We start from the raw sequence: 20,282 nt of genomic DNA on the forward strand, positions 1-20,282 counted from the left end.
CTTAAAAAAGCCCCAAAGCAAAACTTACTGAAAAATTCCCCTTTTTTTCCTGCATTCTTGTGCACAAACCGCCACAGTAATAGTACAGGGATTTTTTAGGATGACACGTTCTGGTTGTTTGTCACTTGGGGTTATTTTTTCCCTTTTCTTATCTCCAGAAATACCAACTGTAGTAAAGCAGAGCTTAACACAAGCCTCTTCTGTCCTAATGGGAGTAGAGGACAAACCTTGTTTTAAGATTTGAATTGAAAATTATGTTTTTGCGTTTCCAAAACCAGTCTAAGAATGTGGCATCGTGTTTTAACACAGAAGTTGGGTACATTTGAACTCAGTCCTGCCCTTGTAAATGAGTAGGAAGCACAAGCGTGAAAGGAGTCCTGTGCAAAAGGCGCAACAGGATACCTAACTCTGCATTTAGCCCACGGAGGGAGGTGAACATGTGAAATGGGTGTTCCACTGGGCAGGATGCCATCCAAACCTCACAGAGAACGTGATGGCATCTAAAAATGCTTTTCCTTCCTTGGCAGTTCAGCCCAAGCCTGCAGGCAGGTGCCTCTTGCTCCAACGCCAGGGATCCCCTCGCCGTACGGGCTTTGGCGTCCTGCTGTGTTTAAGGACCTGAGCAGGTGCTTTGCTCTTGCTCAAACATTTTTTTTACTCTGCCATTGTTAATGCTCTTCTGGGAACTGAGAGATGGATTTCAGACCCTCCAATTTCTTATTGTTACATATATTGCTCACTTGCTGTGTAACTAACAGAAGGGTTAGCAGGCAGTTTAAGAATAATATATTAAACTTAAATCTAAATGAACTTTTAATTATTGCTCAAATTGTTTTCCCTATTAGTAAAAATGCTCTTCATTCTATATCGAGTATTCAAAATGAACAACAGATTTGAATATAAAAATGCAATAAAAAAGAAAATATGCCACTTGCTGTATATAAACAGGATAGACCAAGGGTCTCAGGGGCACACTTTCCCCGTAATGCCCAGCAGTGGATGAGGAGCCCGTGCTTGGAAAGGCAGCGTGGCAGCATGAACAGAATGAGTGAATTCCACACACCTTGATTTCTAGAGACCATAAAGGCCCAAGGCATAAATGATTTCCTATAAATATATGTCCAGTTTTATACCTGCTCCACTATTTCTTCCTAATCCGTTCCTGCCCCTGGGGACAGGCCCCCAAGGTAATTGTGTAGCAGCACTGTGCCTCTGGTACATGTTTATTAAACTCCCCTACCCCACTGCAAAAAATCACCCAAACTGACATAATTTAAGCCATGACTTTTTGGATTTGACAAGATTATGATGCAATACTATGTCAAAGGAGTGGTGTAATTCATACTTGTTTGCTAGTGTAGCAGGATGTCTGTGGTGTGTTGGCAGCTGGGACTGGGGCTATTTTAAGAAGCTGACAATATTGGTGCTGTATAGTGTTACTCCATAGGCTGAGAGGAAGTATTTTAATCAAGGTCAGGAGGAAGGGGTGATGGCAAACTAAACTGCTCATGTTACGTTTTAGCCTTTTTCTCTTTATTTATAGTTGTGCAATAACTCTTAGGTGAAACAAATCTTTTAAAAAGGATTGTTGAAATCCCGAGCCTTTTCTAAGTGTAACTAGTCTGTGGCAATACTCTTATTCCATTGCGTTTTGTTTGTGTAAAGAATTAGGCCGTACAACAGTGTTTGTAGCTCTGTATTTGTATCGCTGTTGTCAAAGATCTTCTGCAATTTCTTGTGCAGGAGTTCATGTAAATTCTGCGACTGTTTAGCCATATGATTAAGATGATAAATGGTCAAAATACTGAAAGGGGTAGCAAAGCCAGAACCTGTCCTGGCACATCAGGCTATGCAGCCCTTCACAAGGTGTTAAGTCTTTCCTTTACACTATTCCTATTGCAGAGGTGGTGACTTAAGTCGGTGGAAGCTTGGTGCCAAATTCCCTTTCAGTTATAATGTTGTAAAGGACTTTTGGGGAGAGCTGTGAGGGCAGCCTGGCAGAGAGGCTTGTAAAGGCACTGTGGGTATGGGGAAGTTGCCAGCTTTAGCTCATCGCTGTTAACTGGGAGAGTTTGGAGTCCTGATGGTGGCAGAGATTGTGGTCTTCTGGACTAGCATATTAAACAAATGCTCTGACAACATGTTCCCAGAAAATCAGTAGGCGATTGCTTGGTTTGTTTCCTTTAATTTAAATATTTATATAACTTTGTAGTTCAAACAGCTCAAAAGTAGAATGAAATAGCTTAAGACACCTGGAGTTGGAAAAACATTGTCCTGCACACTTGATTATGGGTTATCTACAAGTGCCTCCTAAAGAAACAAGAAAATTATTGTAAAGTACAAATTCAAATCTAAAAATCTTTATTGAAAGTGCTCCTGTGCCCTCTGTCGAGGGCTGCCTTCCCAGAAAATACAGCCTTGGCAGAATTGTCTGGGTCCTCTGAACTGGTGCCTGGATTAACAGCTCAAGTAGGAGGTCGTGGTGGAAATACTCTGAATTTACACCTAGAAACTGAATGACCAGAGAGGTCAACGGTATTGCGACTTTAATATCCACTCCGGGTTTATAAAAATAGATTTAACATGAGGAGGATTGCATAATGCCTTTGTGTAGTGTACAAATGGGACTTTTTTGACGAAGGAGTGCCATGGTGTTTGTGAAAACATTTTTGTTTTTCTGCAGGAGATGAGCAAACCAGTTGGAAGAAACTTCAGTTAGACATGCCAGCAGGAAGCTCTTCCATTACCAGTGCCTACTAGGGTAGCTGTTACTGGGAGAGATTAAAATTGTTCATTAAAGTCATAAACATAGGTTATTTATTAAAATCCTTGTCTAAAAACACCCTATTATGAGACAGAAATGATGAACAGAACTAGTAGGTAACTTGTCCTGAAAATGGCATGCAGTAGAGCACTGAAAGTATAATGGCATGGCTAACAGTATTATACTAAAGAAAACCTCTCAGGTTTAGTTCAGAACCAGTTAAAGAACTGTGGGTTTCCCCCCTGAGTTTCACAGGCTCAATATATGAACAAAGCTGTCTTTCATAATAGGGAAGTTGTACAGTAGCATGCTATTTGAAGTACTGAGAATTTAATCTTGTTACTAATTTTGACAAGTATTTCTACAATGTCGGTCAATGCGTTCAACACCTTTATGGTAATACAGTTGTGGAGGGTTTTATTTATCACATGGATTTTCCCTTTGGCAGTAGTGGGGGGGAAGAGAGGTTGCAACGGGGAGTGTTTAATGTCTGCTTCACATTTTTCCTTTCCCCAGTACGTCTGTATATCTTCATTTTGTTCATACTTGCTTTTTTTTTATCTCTGTTTGTTATGTTGTGTAGTCTTGTACAAATGGCTAGAAGCAGATCTCCATGGCAAGAGCTCAGATACCGCAGACAAAACCTCAGGTAAAGAGGCGTTAAGGACAAAACAATCACCAGGCCCTCTCTCTATTTTCTGTCTTCCAACTCCCCTTGAATCAAATTAAGGATTGGAGTTCAAAAACGAAACAAAAAATCAACTTTTTCATTCTTTTACCTAACTTGAATCAATATCTGATAAATTTTAGTCTTTTTCTTGAAGATCTCTTGGCAGATATGCTTCCCCGCTCTAACGAAATGCCACTAGTGGTGTCAGGTACATTGGTGGATATACAAATTCCTAGATCTTAGTGTGCTTGGTAAAGGCTGAACAATAACTTGCGTGAGGCCGTATTAAAGGATCCTTATCAAGAAATCTGACTGGGCATAGTTATGTAGATTTGTGGACAAACAGTACTGGAATGTTTAGCTCTACCAATTTCTGCTAAACAGACCCAAAGTTTCCTGAGACCTGAAGGAAGCATGTTTTGCAGTCTAAGTTTAAATAGCAATATTAGTGAGGTCCACACAGGCACACATGCCCCCCAAAAAAGCTAAATCATGTAGACATATTGATAGGGTACACAACGCACTATGGCTTCTTGCTTAAATGTGATCCATCAATTCCTTTACACATTGACATGTAAGAGGTGGGTTAGACCCTGCTCACCCCCTTCTGCCCTCCAAAAAAGCCACCAACGTCTTAAAGACAACACAGATATTAAAATTCTGGAATTAAAACTGTTTTGTCTGCCTTGTCCCAGTCCTCCCTTTCATATCATTTCCCTCCTCTGCTGTAAGATTATGAGAATATGTGTTCAGAAATAGTGCCTTTGAGTTAATGTCCGTGAACACTGCCTAGCCTACCACAGTCACTTTGGTGTCATGGTGAGGCACAGAAGAAAAGCACCAGAGCGCAATTTCTGCACTACTTAAACTAACAAGTCTCCTGACCTGACAATTAACAGCTTAGTTGCTCCCCAGCCAAGCACTATTATTCCTGACCCAACGTTTTTCTTTTCTCACTCTCACGTTGTCCATTACTTGCGTCTCTTGCAGGGTCACCCAGTTATCCAATACTTAACGAAGTTCCATCTGCAGGGAAAGACCATAGCTGGATGTGCTGAACACTTTTAATTAGAAATAGCTATCAAAGAGGTTGTCACCATGAAGTGCAGTACGGTGCGTAGTCATGCTCCCAGTACATTCCTCTAAAGGAATAAAAGATATTTTTATTTCTGTGGTCACAAGGATTCCTGTCTACATTCCAGAGCTTGGACGGAGTGACAGATAGCTCGCGTTCCCTGGACCAGAGAGTGTGGGTGGAGGATGCCTCTGCCTATTTAGTACGTATTTTTGTATGCCTCTATAGCTGTGATAATTAAAACAGATCTGCGTAAACCTTAAGATTGCTACATTTTTAAATACAATCGCTCGTATGAAAGCCATCATGACTGACAACCTCACAACTATAGCTGCATTTCCCTTGTAATTTTATCCTTCATGCAAAACACGGAGGATGCTTGTTTTCTAATTTTGAGAATTTTTTTCATTTTGAAATGAAATTAGCATGGTTTTTCTTGATCTACCACCCATCACTTCAACATTTGATTTTAATTTGAAGCTAAAGGTCCCTTTAAAAATGAGCGCCTTTAAGGGAAAGTGCAAGTTGCTTAAAAGTACCATTACATAGGATGTAGTATCCAGTTGAAATGGAACTTGAATCTGACACATTTTATGCAATTTTGAAAAATACTTGAATGATTTTTTTTTTTTTAATATCCTGAAAGCAAAAGGAGTCAAAACAAAATTTTTAATTTCCCTCTGAGAGGCAGCTTGCCCCATGAAATGTGCTTTTTGCATACCATACAAATACACACCACGCATCAAATACAATGTTTCTGTCTGTGCTTATAGTACTGTTATCTGGCCGTTAATATTTTAGAATACGGATTCAATTCACATTTGATACTTGCTTCATTTTTAATGTGCCTTGCTAATCCTGTTTGGGAAGTTAGCAAGCAAACACTTAAGAGCACATGGTAGATTCAATGAAAATTCACTGTTTGCCTGGAAAAACAGCTAAAAAGATGTTGTCATGTGTGACTCAGCAGTTCAGAACTACCAATGCTAAGAGTTGATGATACCAGGTACCCTTTGGTCCAGATCCCTTCCCTCATGTTTGCCAAGAAGGTTTTGCTTCCTGTGGTTTTCTTCCAGCTGCTTGTCAGTGTGGAGCTGGCTGTCACAGTCCATGTCTCTCATCTCATTTTGGTGAGAGTCCTGCTAGTTTGGCCAAATGATGACATTTCACCCTGACATGTGGGCTGCTTTCTGTCATGTCCTTGTACTGTTTCTTTCCTAAAATCTCCTTTAAAAGCTTGCCCTGCCTGGCTTCCCAGGGGCAGCTTTGTATGGAGGGTGTGATGTTGTGTCCTTTGATTCACTCTAGTGTGGTTTCTCGGCTCTTTTGTCTCGTGATCACTGATTGAGAAAATTGTATTTTCTGTGTATCTGTTTTACCTTTAATTTCTGTTTTTTAAAACTACCATAGTAGTAAAGTGCAAATCCTGCAGGGACCCTGCAAAGGTAAGTTATTTGTGCCATTTACTTTCCTGGATGAAATGAATCCATGTTGTCAGCCTACTGCAACATGGTTACACTGGGCTCGGAAAGCTGGATTTCTTAAAGCAACACTTGTGCTTCATAAACAAAACATTTTAGACATCTCTGATGCCTAAATGACTGCATGAGTATGTGCAGCAGCATACAAATTATTGGCCGTTTCCAAAAGCTGACTGAAACCCTCAGTTTTTCATTATTACAGTGGTTTATTTGCAAGTATGCCTTGTTCTTCTCCACTGGTTCCAGATGCTGCCAGAGTATTGCCTGTTAAGATCAGGGGGTGGTTTATAGGGAAAACGAGACATAGGATGTTCAATAACAAGAAGAGCAAAAAATCAGGGCCTTCCCCCTCTTATATACCCAGTGATGTAATTTTTGGTCTATCTCGGAAATAAGTACAGCTTTATCTGGTGGGGTTAGTTAGTAACTGAGCCACCAAACTAGGAGAGGAGGCTATTTTCCCACGGAGAAGCCTTCCAGGATCACTTCCCAAATATCTCAGAGCAGTCTTGCACGCTTTCAGAGTCTGTCAATGCCACTCTGTTGCCGGAGGACAGGTTAAAGGCAAGACAGCATGTGGCACCATGCGGCAGCTGCCCTCTCTGCCTCACCACAAGCTCAAACTGTGCTACCAAAACAGATAGGTAAAGCTACCGTGTATGTAACGCTCTGCTTCGGGGTGCACATGGAAGTTATTTTGGTGAAAGCCAGGTGCTTTGCCTTCCCCTCAGTCTAAGGGCACAGAGCCGTGACCCTGAGATGCCACATGTCCTAGGTGTGCTGCAAGTGGGGCTCACCTGAGCACGCCCAGCACGCAGGGAGCCCGGGCGAAGCCCACCCCAATTTTGTGGTGCCTATAAGTGAGCACAAACATTAGAAACAGTAAATGATGTGATTAATGTGCATTGCTGCTGGACTTCCATTTACAGTTTTGTGCTAATACCAGTTGATTAATAGATTTAGTTGTTGACTGTCATCATTGTGGGCTATTTTTCAAGCAAAAGGTGTTTTTAAAACACCTGTACAATGTAGATTGGAAAAGTGGCGCCCAAAGAACCTGCAAAGGGCTCCACCAGTGGGTGAACTGCAGAGGTGACGAGTGCCTCTGAACCATGCAAATTACCCAATTAGCATCGATCAGGTTACATTAATGTTTTTTGGTCATGAAAAAGGAAACCTTTAAAAAAATTTGGACTCCAGCAATGACTTTCTGTTAGCGGTAGAGAACTTTTAGTAGAAGCAACCAAACAAATTTAGCATCAAATATCTGCCTTTCTGCTAATTCACAGTGGTAAGGTAAACTACATCAGATATGTAGATGGAAGATCTAATTAGGAAATAACCTCATGCATATTTATTTGATTATGCAAGCACATTAATTACTGTTTGATACTAAGAATTAAAAATGTTGCCAAGTATGTTTAAGTGCATACCTGGAGCGAGAAATTTTACTGGTTTTGCTTATTGGGATTTTTATTTTGTGAAACCTCGGGAATCAGTGGATGACATCACATCTTTAATGCCTCTTCAAGGAACTTCTGGGCCAAAATAAGATGTTATTTTACTCTATAATAGAGTAATGGTCTCTGGTTTTGTGTATTTCAGTCTGAGTTTTGTAACCAAGCATGGAGAGGATCTTCACAGAGCTTGTGCTCTGGACTGCCTTATCAGCTAGTGGCAAGCCTGGTCCAGCTTGGCAGTTGTGATGAGCTAATCATCTAAACCCCAACATATCTTTTAATTTGATCCCGTTTAGCTGATACCTTCAGTTTTCTTTATTTCTATGATGCATACGCTTTGCTGGATTTCTGGTTTGCCTTGAGCAATTCCAGAAGCAGGCTGGATCCCCCTGCCAGAGCTCCTCACATCTTACCATTGCATTTATTCCTGCCCCAGGAAATATGGCTGCAGCAGTGCACCAGCTTGGACCTTTTCTCCTCTCAAGTACAAAATATCCTTGTAGAAGCTTATTTGCTTTTCTCCCCCACAGTTATCGACCAAAATCAATGAGACGGACATAATAGTAGGAAATATAATGCTGCAATATGCCTAAATAATGTGTTAAAAATAAGCCATTGTATAAAAATACACATAGCCTTAAAAATCTGTGAGATCTCCTAGGAAGGAAAGGATTTTTAAACCCATTCTCTGGATGCATTTAAATGTGAGTGCAGTTGGAATAGCTGGTTAGCTCTCCTCCACCTGGCTCCCCAGCTCACTCAGTGCAGCAGCTCTTACAAGAAGGCACAGTGCAGTCCCAGCAAAGCTGACTTGTGTGTCTTGAGGAATTTCTGCCTGTCTACATGCATACTTGTGGAGGGGAGCTCTGGCATAAGCCTCTGCTTTCCCTTCCCAACCAAGCAGGCGGCTGGCATTGATGTTGGGAGTGAAAATGCCCTTCAGACTTAAAAAAAAAAAGAAAAAAAAAATCCACAAAAAAGCAAAACAACCCCCAGGTGAAAGTAAGCTGCCCAGGTCAGCTCTCTCTGAAGCCTCACTGCTGTGACAAGTCATTATGTCTTCATTTGTTGCAGGAGAGAATTTCGACCAGAGTCCCTTAAGAAGAACCTTCAAGTCCAAAGTTTTGGCCCATTATCCTCAGAACATCGAGTGGAACCCCTTTGACCAGGATGCTGTCAACATGGTAGGTAGAGAAACTGTCTTCTCAAGCTGTTTTCTAACAACTTCAACTCTCAAGTGGTTGCTGGGTTGTTTACAACCAGCCCTTGCGGAGTGATGAATAAGGTGCTCCTGCTGGGACTAAGTGCATCCACTAGGCATGCTGGTTGAAAAGCTGTAGAGGAAGAGGTATTGTGAAAATACAGAATACTTTCAGGCACAACAAAATCAAAATGCTGCATTTCCCTCGTTAGTTCTAGTTAAGCCTACTGTGTGATGACACAAGCCTAACCACCAGCTCAGTGACTGGCCGAGGAGGGGTGCAGTCACTTGGGTTATGTATCTGCAGGTGGGAAGGAGGCAAACAGGGGAATTATTTAAGATACTAATATCCATGTGAAGTTTGAGTACAAAAAACCTTGATGCTGCAAATAGCAAGGGAGAGAGGAATCTTAACGAAGAAGCTGGAACTTACCTAAACCACGGCTTTTTTTGGGTGGTCACTTTTAATGGTACCTCTGCACCAATGCATCTTCCATACATCTCCTTCCTCTCAGCTAAACTTGGTGTGAGTTCATTCATCTGTGTGGCCAAATCCCATGAACAGGGGAGGGAGGAGAAAACAAGAGGAGAAGCTGGGGGCAGTGACAACTAAAAGACCGATGATCCACTGGAAATTTTCCCCAAAAGCTGATATTCAAAGGGTGTTTCTGAAATCACCAAAGCACTTGTTAAGAACGTGTCCTGACAAAGACAACAGATTAGTGGTATTTGAGCTTCCCAGTACAGAAAATGCTATTTGCTTTATAACTTAAAAGTAAACAGTTGTTGTAATAATAACATTAAAGCAATATTACCAATTCAGCTGTTCTCAGAACTGTGTATTTGATCTAACTCAAAACTGGAAAATTAGGGGACCCCTTCCGCCCAGTCTAGTTTAGATGTGCTTCACATTTGAGGAGGGTAGGACTACAAACTAGCTACTTCAAACCAGAACTAACCTTAGCATATGGTGCGGGTATGAAGTCACGAGAATCTCCTGGCCCTCACTCTGATGGAGAAACAGAGAACACATGAAAACCACAATAACACGGCTTTTGTAAATGCAGTCTGAATTAAGTTTAGTTCACGCTTGAAATTTCTCTACAACCGTGAAGGTGTAGAAATCTCCAAAGTTCATCTCCATTTCCACTAAATTTTATTTTTTAACATTGTGCCAAATGTTTAACCTGAAAAGCCAGGAGCTGGAAGTAGCAGTGACACTGAGGGCTGATACTCTGGCATTGCACATCCATAGAAAAGCAGAGAAGAGCCTACTACCAGTATCGGTCACTTTGCCCACTGGCAGCTGGGGATTTCTGTCCTCTGCTTCCAAACATGCATTGGTGGAGACGGTGCATAAACAGAAGGCACGAAGGACTCAGAACGATGCTTCATCAGCACAGTTAAGATGGTAATAACTCAGCTACCAAGGCTACTTATGCCTTTTAGTTCTGCCTTTGAATTGGGGGTGTTCAGAGGAGTGATTGTGGGTGTGCAGCAGAAATATGGCAGCAAGAGGTAATAGCTGGAATCGCTACATTATTTGTGTCTCATGTTACAGTTGAAAATACCTAGTATTCATGAAGTGTGATCATATTATTGGATGACAATGGAATACCAAAACCAGCAAGAGACCTACTGAAATAAAATAATTGAACTGAGCTGCATCCAGCTGAAATCAAATAGCTGAAGAACACATCTTTCATTTGCAATGTGTCTTGGAGAGGAAAAAAAAAAAAAGCATTTACTAACAGCAGCAGTATTTAATGGTCTTTTAAATCATCTTTTGGAAAACTTCTTTATTGTTTTGATCCGAAACATCATTTAAGGTAATATCCACCTCCACAGAATCCCTTGAGGCAATTATTGGCCTTTCTGATCTTGCCTTGCTGTATTAGTTCTGCCTATGTGTTTGCTTTATGTGAGCTTCCAGAAGCAATTTTCCTCAGAGAAGAAAATGCATAAATCCTTGAAGGTTAACTTCTGAGAACTCTGGCTTTGCTGGATGCCTAAGGAATTTCAATTGCCTTCTGAAAATGTCCTGTCACTTTAAAAATAACCCCCTGAAGTCCCAAGAAATCACTGTGCCTACGAGTCATGTTTTCTCTCCCTTTCAAATTATATAGAGTTCTCTTTAATAAGGAAGTATTAATTTTCTCCCACTGCTTTTTGTGATTATCCCTGCCTAACGTCACATACTGTCTTCTGTGGCCATTCTGCAAGTCATGTGTTGTACCAAACTGAAGTTCTCAGTAGAGAGGAAAGTGAAATTTTTAGGAAATAAACCTCCTATTTTAGCCCTCTGGTTCATCAAGGTACATAAATCTTTGCCTGTATTTCTGAAGTCCAAGGAAGCATTGTTTGTTTCATGTGTTGTGTACTGAGATAAAAGAATTAAAGGTTTCCCAGTGTAATCTGAAGGAGCAGGCTTTGACACAAAAGTGTCTTTCTCTCCACCCTCTCACCCATGGCTCAATTTGAGTACGGAGCTTGCTGCCGCAGCATGTTGTCAACGTGAAAAATATGCAGGGGCTTAAAAAGTGAAACAGAGGATCTAATGGAGAAGAGGTGAACTGGTGCTGATGGGCAGTGGTCCAGAGGGGACCAATGGTTCAGAGATATCTGCAACTGATGATGGCTGGAAGGAAGGAGGGATTACAGCGTGCGTGTGTGTCCTGCCTCAGTGTTTAGGAAAAGGGTATCTCCTACTCACCACTTCTAGACATGTGGTGTGGATTAGTTGATATCTTCTTTTCTGTCTTTGTGCAGCTTCCTTTTGTTTTTACAAACCATGTTGATTATAAGCATTATTGCAAGTAGGATTTAATTCCATGTTTTTCTGCTGATAGATAGGTTTAAATATAAATAGTACAATGCTCTGAAAACCAAAATTCTATCCTTTGATCAGTAATCTTGGATAGTTTTCTGTGTTTATATACAGATGCAATAAAGGTGACTGCCTGCCTTCTCACCATTAGGCAGCCAGCTTCACCAGCAGGCAAAGCTTTCATCCCCCCCACCACCCAACACATCCCAAGCTGCTCTTCTCCAACACTCTCCTGTGCCACATGTGACAAAACACAGATGAGTTGGGAAGTGATTGATGTCCAAAGCACTAAGATGAAAGTTTTCATGCATTAACTGCAAATTTGAAGCTTTCTGTGTTGCTGGAAAATGAGCACAGGATCTTCCTTTTGATCTTAGCTTCTTAAGTGACACTTGGTCGTTCTTCCCTGCCTCAGTGCTTTCCCATCTTCTTTCTTCCTCTACCTTTTCCTGTGTCTTCATGTATTTCTAATGATAGTGTCAGTCTCTGTGCCAGGGTTTGCAGCCAGGGTCTTAAAATGTCAATATTCTGCATATGTTGGGCTGTGGCTAAAACTTAGTAGGTGGGTGTCCCTTTGTGTGTGTATACTCAGTGTATAACGGACAAGGGAATAATAATTAAGGCTTGGAGGAGATTTATTTAATACAGCGTTCTGAAACTGTCTCAGCAGCTCCTCTGAATTTCTGCGATGTTCATCTGCTCTGGATTGTACCAGTACGTATAACTTGCTTATCCAAGTATTTTTCTGTAAAGTGAAGAAAATATCATCTTTGAGATTAAAACCTCTGATTTTGGCCTGATTGGATTTGATAAGGCTATAGCTGCCATTGAATGCCCACGCTCTAGAAACGCAGTTTCATTAAGCAAGCCTGCCAAAAAATAAGGTTAAGAGATATTTATTGTGCAGAATAAATTTCAATAAAGTGTGGAACAAGGGTTTTTTACTACTTCTTTATTGGAGAAGCCTTAACCATGCCACTGCTGTTAATGCCTCAGTAAAAACGATAAACCTTTTGAATGAAAACGAGGCTGCTGTTCAAAAATGGTTCAAGCTGCAATTTCATGGTTTATGTCAGCAAAGCCCATCAATTGAATTAAAGTCTTCTACCATCTCCAGGCTACTTATTTCCCTATACATTACCTTTTAGAGGAATACAGAAGAGCTGTCCTAGATAACTTAGGGGCTTGCTAGCATGTTGTGATGTGAGTCTGGACCGCTTGCCTAAATCCCAGCTGGGCTGGTAGTAAGTTTATCAGGCTGTCGAACGGTCTCTGCAAGGTGCACCAGTGAAGTTCCGGATAGGGTATGCCTGAAAAATCATAATTATTTCTCTTGACCTCTTCCATCATCAGAATAATTTACTCCTGGTCAAGGTGAGACGTTAGGGGATGCACTCAGTTGTGTGTAGGTTCACATCGCTTGGGAAAGCTGGCTTCTAGTTTTGCCTTTGGGAATGGGAGGGGCACTTCGAAGGGTCTCCCTCTCTCCTTTCCTCTTATTTCTTCAGATGGAAGGTACAAAGGAAGCTTTAGTTCTTCATGTATAAACATCCTGATTTAGCTAGAATATAAAGAGTTTCATGCTGATGCACATTCAAACAAGATTTGCTGGATGTTTGTTATTTTGTATTAGATGGCTGATAGAATTCCTGAGGAATGCCTGGAAAAATGCCTGGAGTTCTCACTAGGGCTATGTTTCAGGGAAACACCCATTGTAGTAGAATCACTGCAAAAGATTTTGCTGAGTGGTATATCAAAAACGAGGCTTTCATAGATTTTTGGATGCTTCCCCCCACCCCCTTCTTCCAATGTAAGCTATTTTGTAGCACTTAAGGAAGAAAATAAGTGTAATAGCTATCAGTCAATTGTTTTGCTTTCTTTTAAGAAAATTAAGGAAGATCAAAGAATTTAAAGAAGTCTCTAATTTTAATTCAGTGGTATAAGATGCTCCCTTGGCTCTCTGATTTTAGAGTACTGTGGGAACAATATATGCAAATGAGAAAAAACGGGATGTTTTTATTTGATGCTTAAGTAGACGACACAAAGGCTATTCAGTAGTGAAAATAATTTTACAAAGTAATGAAAATAAGTCATAATTACCTAATAGATGGGTGATTTTGGAGGGTGTTTTCCTTTTTTCAGTCATGCCTATCTCTTCTTTTAAGTAGCATCAGTTTTAGGCTGTTGGTTCTTGGGCTACTTTTCAGGGGGATTATGTTTAATGATTAATGGCTTTTTATGATGCAGTAGGAAAAAAGGAATGTGCCTGTAAAGCAAAAGTAACAAAATAAAATTGTAGCATAGATAACTATATCTATTTTTTTTGTCTTTTTTTAGCTGTGTATGCCCAAAGGGCTGTCTTTCAGGACGCAGGCAGATAACAGAGATCCACAGCTCCATTCATTCATTATCACCAGAGAAGATGGCTCTCGTACGTATGGATTTGTGCTCACATTCTACGAGGAGGTCACGAGCAAGCAGATCTGCACAGCCATGCAAACGCTCTACCAGATGCACAATGCAGAGCAATACAGCAGCGTCTGTGCCTCCTCCTCATGCAGCATGGACTCCCTGGCCAGCAGCATCGACGAGGGCGATGCCACTTCCCTTGCCAAGCTCCAGCGGTACAACTCCTACGACATCAGCAGAGACACGCTGTACGTCTCCAAATGCATATGCCTCATCACCCCTCTGCCCTTCATGCAAGCCTGCAAGAAGTTCCTGATCCAGCTCTATAGGGCAGTGACCTCCCAGCAGCCGCCACCTCTGCCTCTGGAGAGCTACATCCACAACATCCTTTACGAGGTGCCCCTGCCACCCCCGGGCAGGTCGCTGAAGTTTTATGGGGTCTACGAGCCCATCGTGTGCCAGAGACCTGGGCCCAACGAGCTGCCGCTCTCTGACTACCCGCTGCGGGAGGTCTTTGAGTTGCTGGGCCTGGAGAACCTGGTCCAGGTTTTCACCTGCGTTCTTCTGGAGATGCAGATCCTTCTGTACTCACAAGGTGGGCACTTGTCTGGTGATGCATGTTGGGTCTGCTCCCAGTGGGCAGTTCCTGGGCAGCTGCAGCCACAGGAGCTAATATAAAGCTCTTGATTTTCTGTGGATTTGTGAAATGTGAGTGTGTAGTGAAAAAATGTGAGAGAAATTAGTCTGTCTTAATGAAAGCACTAAATAATTGTTTCCTCCAGGCAGTCTAGATGCCGCTTGTTTAATTATGCATTGTATTTATCACTTGTGACAGTCAGCAATAGAATTCACTTAATTATTTTTCCTTACGTTGCCCTTGATCATGCTGCAAGACAGCATGAAACTAATCCTATCACCTGCAAAAATACCAGCAGAAAGTAATACATCTTGCAGAAAACACTCTTGCTACTTTCTTTTTCAAATTTCAGCAGCATATTGAAGTTTGGTGAGATTTCCCCCGTCCCATATGATGGATATGTTCTGGCTAAAGCACTGAGAGTTTTTTAGCACCTACAGGCTGAAGTTTTAGGGCTGGGTTGGAATTGAGTGGAGTTACAGAGCACCCCTACGTAGTCCCACTTGAGATATTTGGGAACTTTTCTGACAAGGATGCTGGTACTTCTTTTTGAGACACTTGATTGCAATTGGCAAAGGCTAGCTATGTTGGCAGAAGTTGCTTGCACAGAGCCTGTCCGTGTTGAAGTATGCCAGCAAGCTTTTGAAAATCTGGCCTGTAGCTTTTCACTTCTGCTTGTGTCTTTCTGCAATAGTGCAATACTCTGCTACAAGTTTTGGGAATCTTGACTTAGCGCTGGGCATGCTCTGAGGTTTTAAACCCGGCATGATTTTGGTTGCTGTGAGTCTGGCCCTGGTGATATCTGCGTACCAAAAGGTATGTGCTGCAACTGTGGGAATGCACCAGAGTGCCCCAACAAGTCAAGTTCAGGTTTCCTGCTGACTTTCAGGGGGTTGTCCAGACTTTCTGGAGGTTGCTCTAAGTCTTACTGGATGCCTGTCCATATTATCTGGGTTCTCAAATGGCTTCTGTGATGCTGACCCTAAATTAGTAAAAAGTGCCTCAGGGAAAAAGTTTGTGGGGGCTGGTTTCATTCGGACTAGATTGAACAACGTGAAGCCAGGAGGTACACATACTTTTTAACAAAAAGTATAAGAAGTGCTGAATACCTAGACTTCTCAAGAGATGTGGTTCAGGGAACAGACAGCTTGAAATGCAGAGGAGAGGATGGGCAGTAATCTAACATGAGTATGGGTAATGAACCTTTAGGCTCCAAAAGTGAATGCTTGGGTTTGTCATATAAAAGAAAAGGTCAGTAAGCATATAATGGTAATACTAATGAATAAATGACTGAGAATGGGGAAGAATGTTCAGGGCAGTGGAAGGAGGGTAGTTCTTCTGCAGATGACTGAATTCAAAGGATTGCTGGTTCTTTGCAGAGCACTTCTCCACATGGACTCCAGGGGTTTGCTTTTAAGGAGCGAAAATGAAGGGCTTTATCTGCTCTCAGTTTGAAGTGTGAGCAGAAATCCTGCTGTTAGTTTTGATTAGACTAGTTGTCCCCTCCCTTCTGCTTCTGTGTGTGTGTGCTTACTCCTTTATTCCTCAGTTTGAATCATGCTGCCTTTGCCACTTGACACTGGGGTTCAGCATCGAGCAGCAACACCACTGAAATGCCTCCCCGTCCCTGCTTATGGACTCACTGAAAACTGAGATTTTTAAAAAATTATTATTATTACTGTAAGCTAGTAGCACTAGGAAAAATCTGCTTGTCAGATTACATTTTAGTAATATTTTGTGCAGATGGAGAGCAACCTGCCTATGCATTACTTTTGTAATAGTCCTTGAGACAGATACAAAATATCCACTACATAATTTTGACTCAGTTTTCAGCGCCACCAGAAGTTAGATAAATAACTGTTTTTCTTCCAATTACTGGCTATAATTTAAGGGTTTACTTGTTTGTTTTGTTTTCACTGTGTGTGTTTTTTTTTTAAGAAAAATGAGATAGTGAGAATTAATCCTCTCCACACTACAAAACTCAGATCTTTTTTCCCCTCTCCCTCTATTATTGGTGAATCTAGGGATGTCCTTGACATGACCTTTACTTCCCTAATATAGGCGCAACTTGATGGCTTAAGGGGAAAAGCATACAGCTGTATTAGGGAAATATTGTGATTATGTAAATAGCATCGTAATGCTGGTTCCCAGAGGTGAGGAATGTGGAGTGAAGGTCAAGTGCAAAGCCTCAGTTTTGGCATATCCTGATAGCTGAGTGCACTGCGGCTTCTTTTAAATGTCAGTCTTGCGATTCCTGAAAGAGAAGACAAAGCAGCTCTTCTCCTATTTGGGATATAACCAGGCTAGATACTACTGAAATCTCCTTTCTAAGCTTTGAGATCCATCAGGGAGAAGCAATTTCTTAACTGCAAGTTCTTTCAAGGCAAAAGATGAAAAGATGATTTTGGCTTATGTAATGCTTGTTCCAAAGTGACAAATGAGAGTGATTTTGCAAATTTGTCCTTCCTTCCCTTCCTACTTTAAAGAGGTTGGACTCACTGGGCTGTGTTTCCAGTGGCCTGGTCTTGCTGCAGCCTCACCAAACTCAACAAAGATTAACAGAAGATGGTCTTGCATCCACAGGGTGCAATTTCAAGCAAGACAGCATTATTCACCCAAAGTCAGAGTTTACTGAAATGCTGCAATACTCAAGAAATCAGAGTACTGGACCAAGACCTACTTCAGTTCACCAAACTATTTCAGTGAGAGAGCTGCTAATAACACATGTGGGAAAAGTAAGATGACTTTTTTTGTGGTTCTCCTAGCCCTGTTGGAATGAAGCTTTTCATTCCAGCTTGCCAAAAAAATATGTTCCTTTTTTTAAAGAATAAAGACTTCTTTTGGAAAGTTGAGTGAAAATATAAATTGTTGCACAACCCTGACCATACAATGAGTCTGCTGGCTGCCTACTGAGAGCCTTAAAGTTCTCACTAAACATCTGTTCACTAAAGGCATATTACTTTTTGAGGCCAAGAAAGAGCAGGAGGAATATGAAAACTGCAAACACTGGGAGCAACTGGTCAAACAGCTTTAGTTCCGAACTTTGTAGGCAAGCACGGGCAGTGGGCTGCCTGTGGGAAGGTTGGTGGTCAAGTAGAGTTGCACCTGGCTACTGACAGAGTTGGTAACACCAGCAGCAGCAGGCTGGCAGGAAGGTAGCACAGAGACTGTACTGGCTTTTCTAGAGTGGCTTTTCTCTAATGAACTAGGAGTTGATGACAAAAAAGTTTATTTTTAACCATGTAGCTGAGGCATAATGTTTCCAGTAGCCTGAACAAAGGCACCTAACTAAATGAAAAGGCGAGGGTGTTGGGTGACTTTACCCAGCTTGCCCTGGACGTGTTCCCAGCACGACATAAGAGTGTCTGGCACAACTCTCTGGCGGGGACAGGACCAATTGGGAGCTGTTTGTACCATGGCTGCTGCTGTCAACTTTAGGTATCTAGTTGCTCTGTTTATGGTGTTTTACGGGTGAGTGGTATCCCATCACTTGGGAAAATGAAAGGATTGTAGTACACTGTAACTTCACTTGGTAGCTGTGGTGGTCAAGCAGAGGGGTGGAGAGGCTGATGTAAAAGAATGATGGGCTGATTTTTTAAGCTATTTCATTCCCAAATGTTTTGGGCTGCTGGCAAATACCTTAATCCTCAATTTCTCCCAAGTTTACAGTTTAAACTTTAAAGCAGCCTGGTGCTAAGGAGCTATCAGTGTGGCTTTACAAACCACAGTTTGGGAGCTGCTGGTGTGGATAATTGTGTCTTTCTTGGCCAAAAGCCACTATGACCAAAGCATTTCAGTCTGAGGATGTGAAACATCTGTGCAGCTTGGGAGCAGCAAATGGTGGTGTGGCAGCGTTAGGGCAAAACACTGAACAATGCAAGGATAGCTGGGTAAGACCTGTGCTTGAGCCTAAATGGGCAGGCTGAAAAGACAAGTCCTTACTGTTAATGGAGACAGTGTGGACTTGCAGAGAGTTAATCAAAATCTCTGTTGGAGGGTAGATGTAATAGACTGCTCCAAGTGCCGACTTCGGCCTGCAGAGGTGATACAGAAAGCTGTACGTGAAGGCACTAGAAGCAGAACCCCTGTGGCTTCAGGTTACATCTTCCTGCATGTAGAGAATACTTTAAAGTTTAATTAGGGGTAAATTTTAACAATTGGGCTTTGAAAACCAAAGGGAGGGATTAGATAGTTTTTTCCCCGCAGATCTTCAGGGTGCAGCCTTTGGACTGCAGCCTTATAAACTGCATCCTCTAAAAATCAAAGCTTGGATTATGATGTGTTCCTGTGACTTTCAAGGGAAGGACATAAGAACTACGAGACTTCCAATAAAGCAGAAAGAACTGATATAGAGTCATATACTTGTTATGACTAAACAAGGCACATGGTATAGCACACATCTAACATGTAAGCTTGGGGCTTACAGACTTCCATTTATGAAACGGACTTGCTGTTTTAGTGTTATTATAGTTTATTCAATTGTAGAAAAGTAATACGCAAGTGTCCTTTATTTTTTTCAGAGCACAGCTTTCCTGTGCGACTGTGGAGATCTAAGGTTATTGTGAATGTCCAGGCTTCCAGCAGTGTCTAAGTTAATAATGCTCTGCAATAGCTGCTACAATTTCCCAAGGATCGGTAACAAAACACCACTGGCGTGAGATGTATGCTGGAGAGAGATGAATTAAACTGTGGGCTCTGTGGAAACCTCGGCAATCCATTTTGTATGTCTGCCTTTCTAGGGATTTAAACATGAGAAAGAACATGTGGCTGAGACAAAGATAAACTTCTTAGAGCTTAGGCTATTTCTATTCATTATAATTTTGAGCATTTCCCAAGTTGTTTTTCAAAGGGCTTGAGTAATTGCTTCTCAAAGATTGAAATATTCTTTGCATTATTTAGTTTTCAATCTTAGAAGTTATAATACAAATGACTATGCATATATATAGTCATCGCCTAGAGAAAGGTGGTGTCTGAAAGATCTTTCTTACAAAGTCTATTTTGGGGGAGACTTTTTAAAACGAATACATGCATCATGTGTTTGCCTTTGAAAGCATTTTTACACCAAATAGTTACGTGGAAAACATTTGCTGTCCTCTGCTCCCTATCTAAATAGTTGCACTCCACACAGGTATTAATCAAAACCAATGGGAAGCTATTGCTGAGCTAATGGTGAACAATTTACACGGGGACAAAATGTGTCTGTGCTTGTGATAGAGACCTGAGTTTGGGGTCTCAACAGCACCACAGTCAGAGGAGGCTGCAGCACGTGTTCCCATGGAAAAGAGACAAGTAATTGGACAGAATAATCAAAGAATCAAATATTCTCTTGCTTTTAAACTTAGGTGGAAATACAAAACTGGTTTTTACTTGAAGTTGCTCAATTTTGTTAGCTGAAGTCAATATGGCTCAAAAGGTCAAGTTTTTAAAGCAGCTGGAAACAAGGAGAAGGAGCTAGCACAGGTCCATACCACATCCCCACTCCTGTTTGTACTAATAGTGAGGGGTAGAGGAAGATTTGGCAACTGTTTTTATCACTTTGCACACATGCACTCTGTCCCCTCTCCATCTTTTTCTAGTTGTATCTTAGCATTTTTCTGTTATAAAACATCTTTACCTTTTAAGAATGGGGCAAGGAGAAGTTAAATTAGGCCTTTGCATTCCAGCTATGGCAAATGCCAGATAAATAACATGGCAGTCAAAAGTGGTCTTGAGCAAAGTTGTTGCTTGCTTGAGTCGGTGCCCTCGCCACCACCCTGCT

General features: G+C 41.5%; 1 protein-coding gene across 2 annotated transcripts in view; it reads left to right on the top strand.

Annotated features, from left to right (window-relative positions):
* Positions 1 to 20,282, top strand: part of DENND5B (DENN domain containing 5B) — a 115,622-nt gene that overhangs the window by 44,359 nt on the left and 50,981 nt on the right. The window contains exons 2-4 of one of the 2 annotated variants that reach the window (XM_064457924.1): positions 3,348 to 3,413; positions 8,525 to 8,634; positions 13,816 to 14,482. In XM_064457924.1, coding sequence (XP_064313994.1) covers positions 3,348 to 3,413; positions 8,525 to 8,634; positions 13,816 to 14,482 — 843 coding nt within the window. The remainder of the gene's footprint in view (positions 1 to 3,347; positions 3,414 to 8,524; positions 8,635 to 13,815; positions 14,483 to 20,282) is intronic. The other variant, XM_064457933.1, reaches the window with a different exon arrangement.

Source organism: Phalacrocorax carbo, chromosome 1 (genome assembly GCF_963921805.1).
Source record: "Phalacrocorax carbo chromosome 1, bPhaCar2.1, whole genome shotgun sequence".
In the NCBI taxonomy this organism is placed as follows: Eukaryota; Metazoa; Chordata; class Aves; order Suliformes; family Phalacrocoracidae; genus Phalacrocorax; species Phalacrocorax carbo.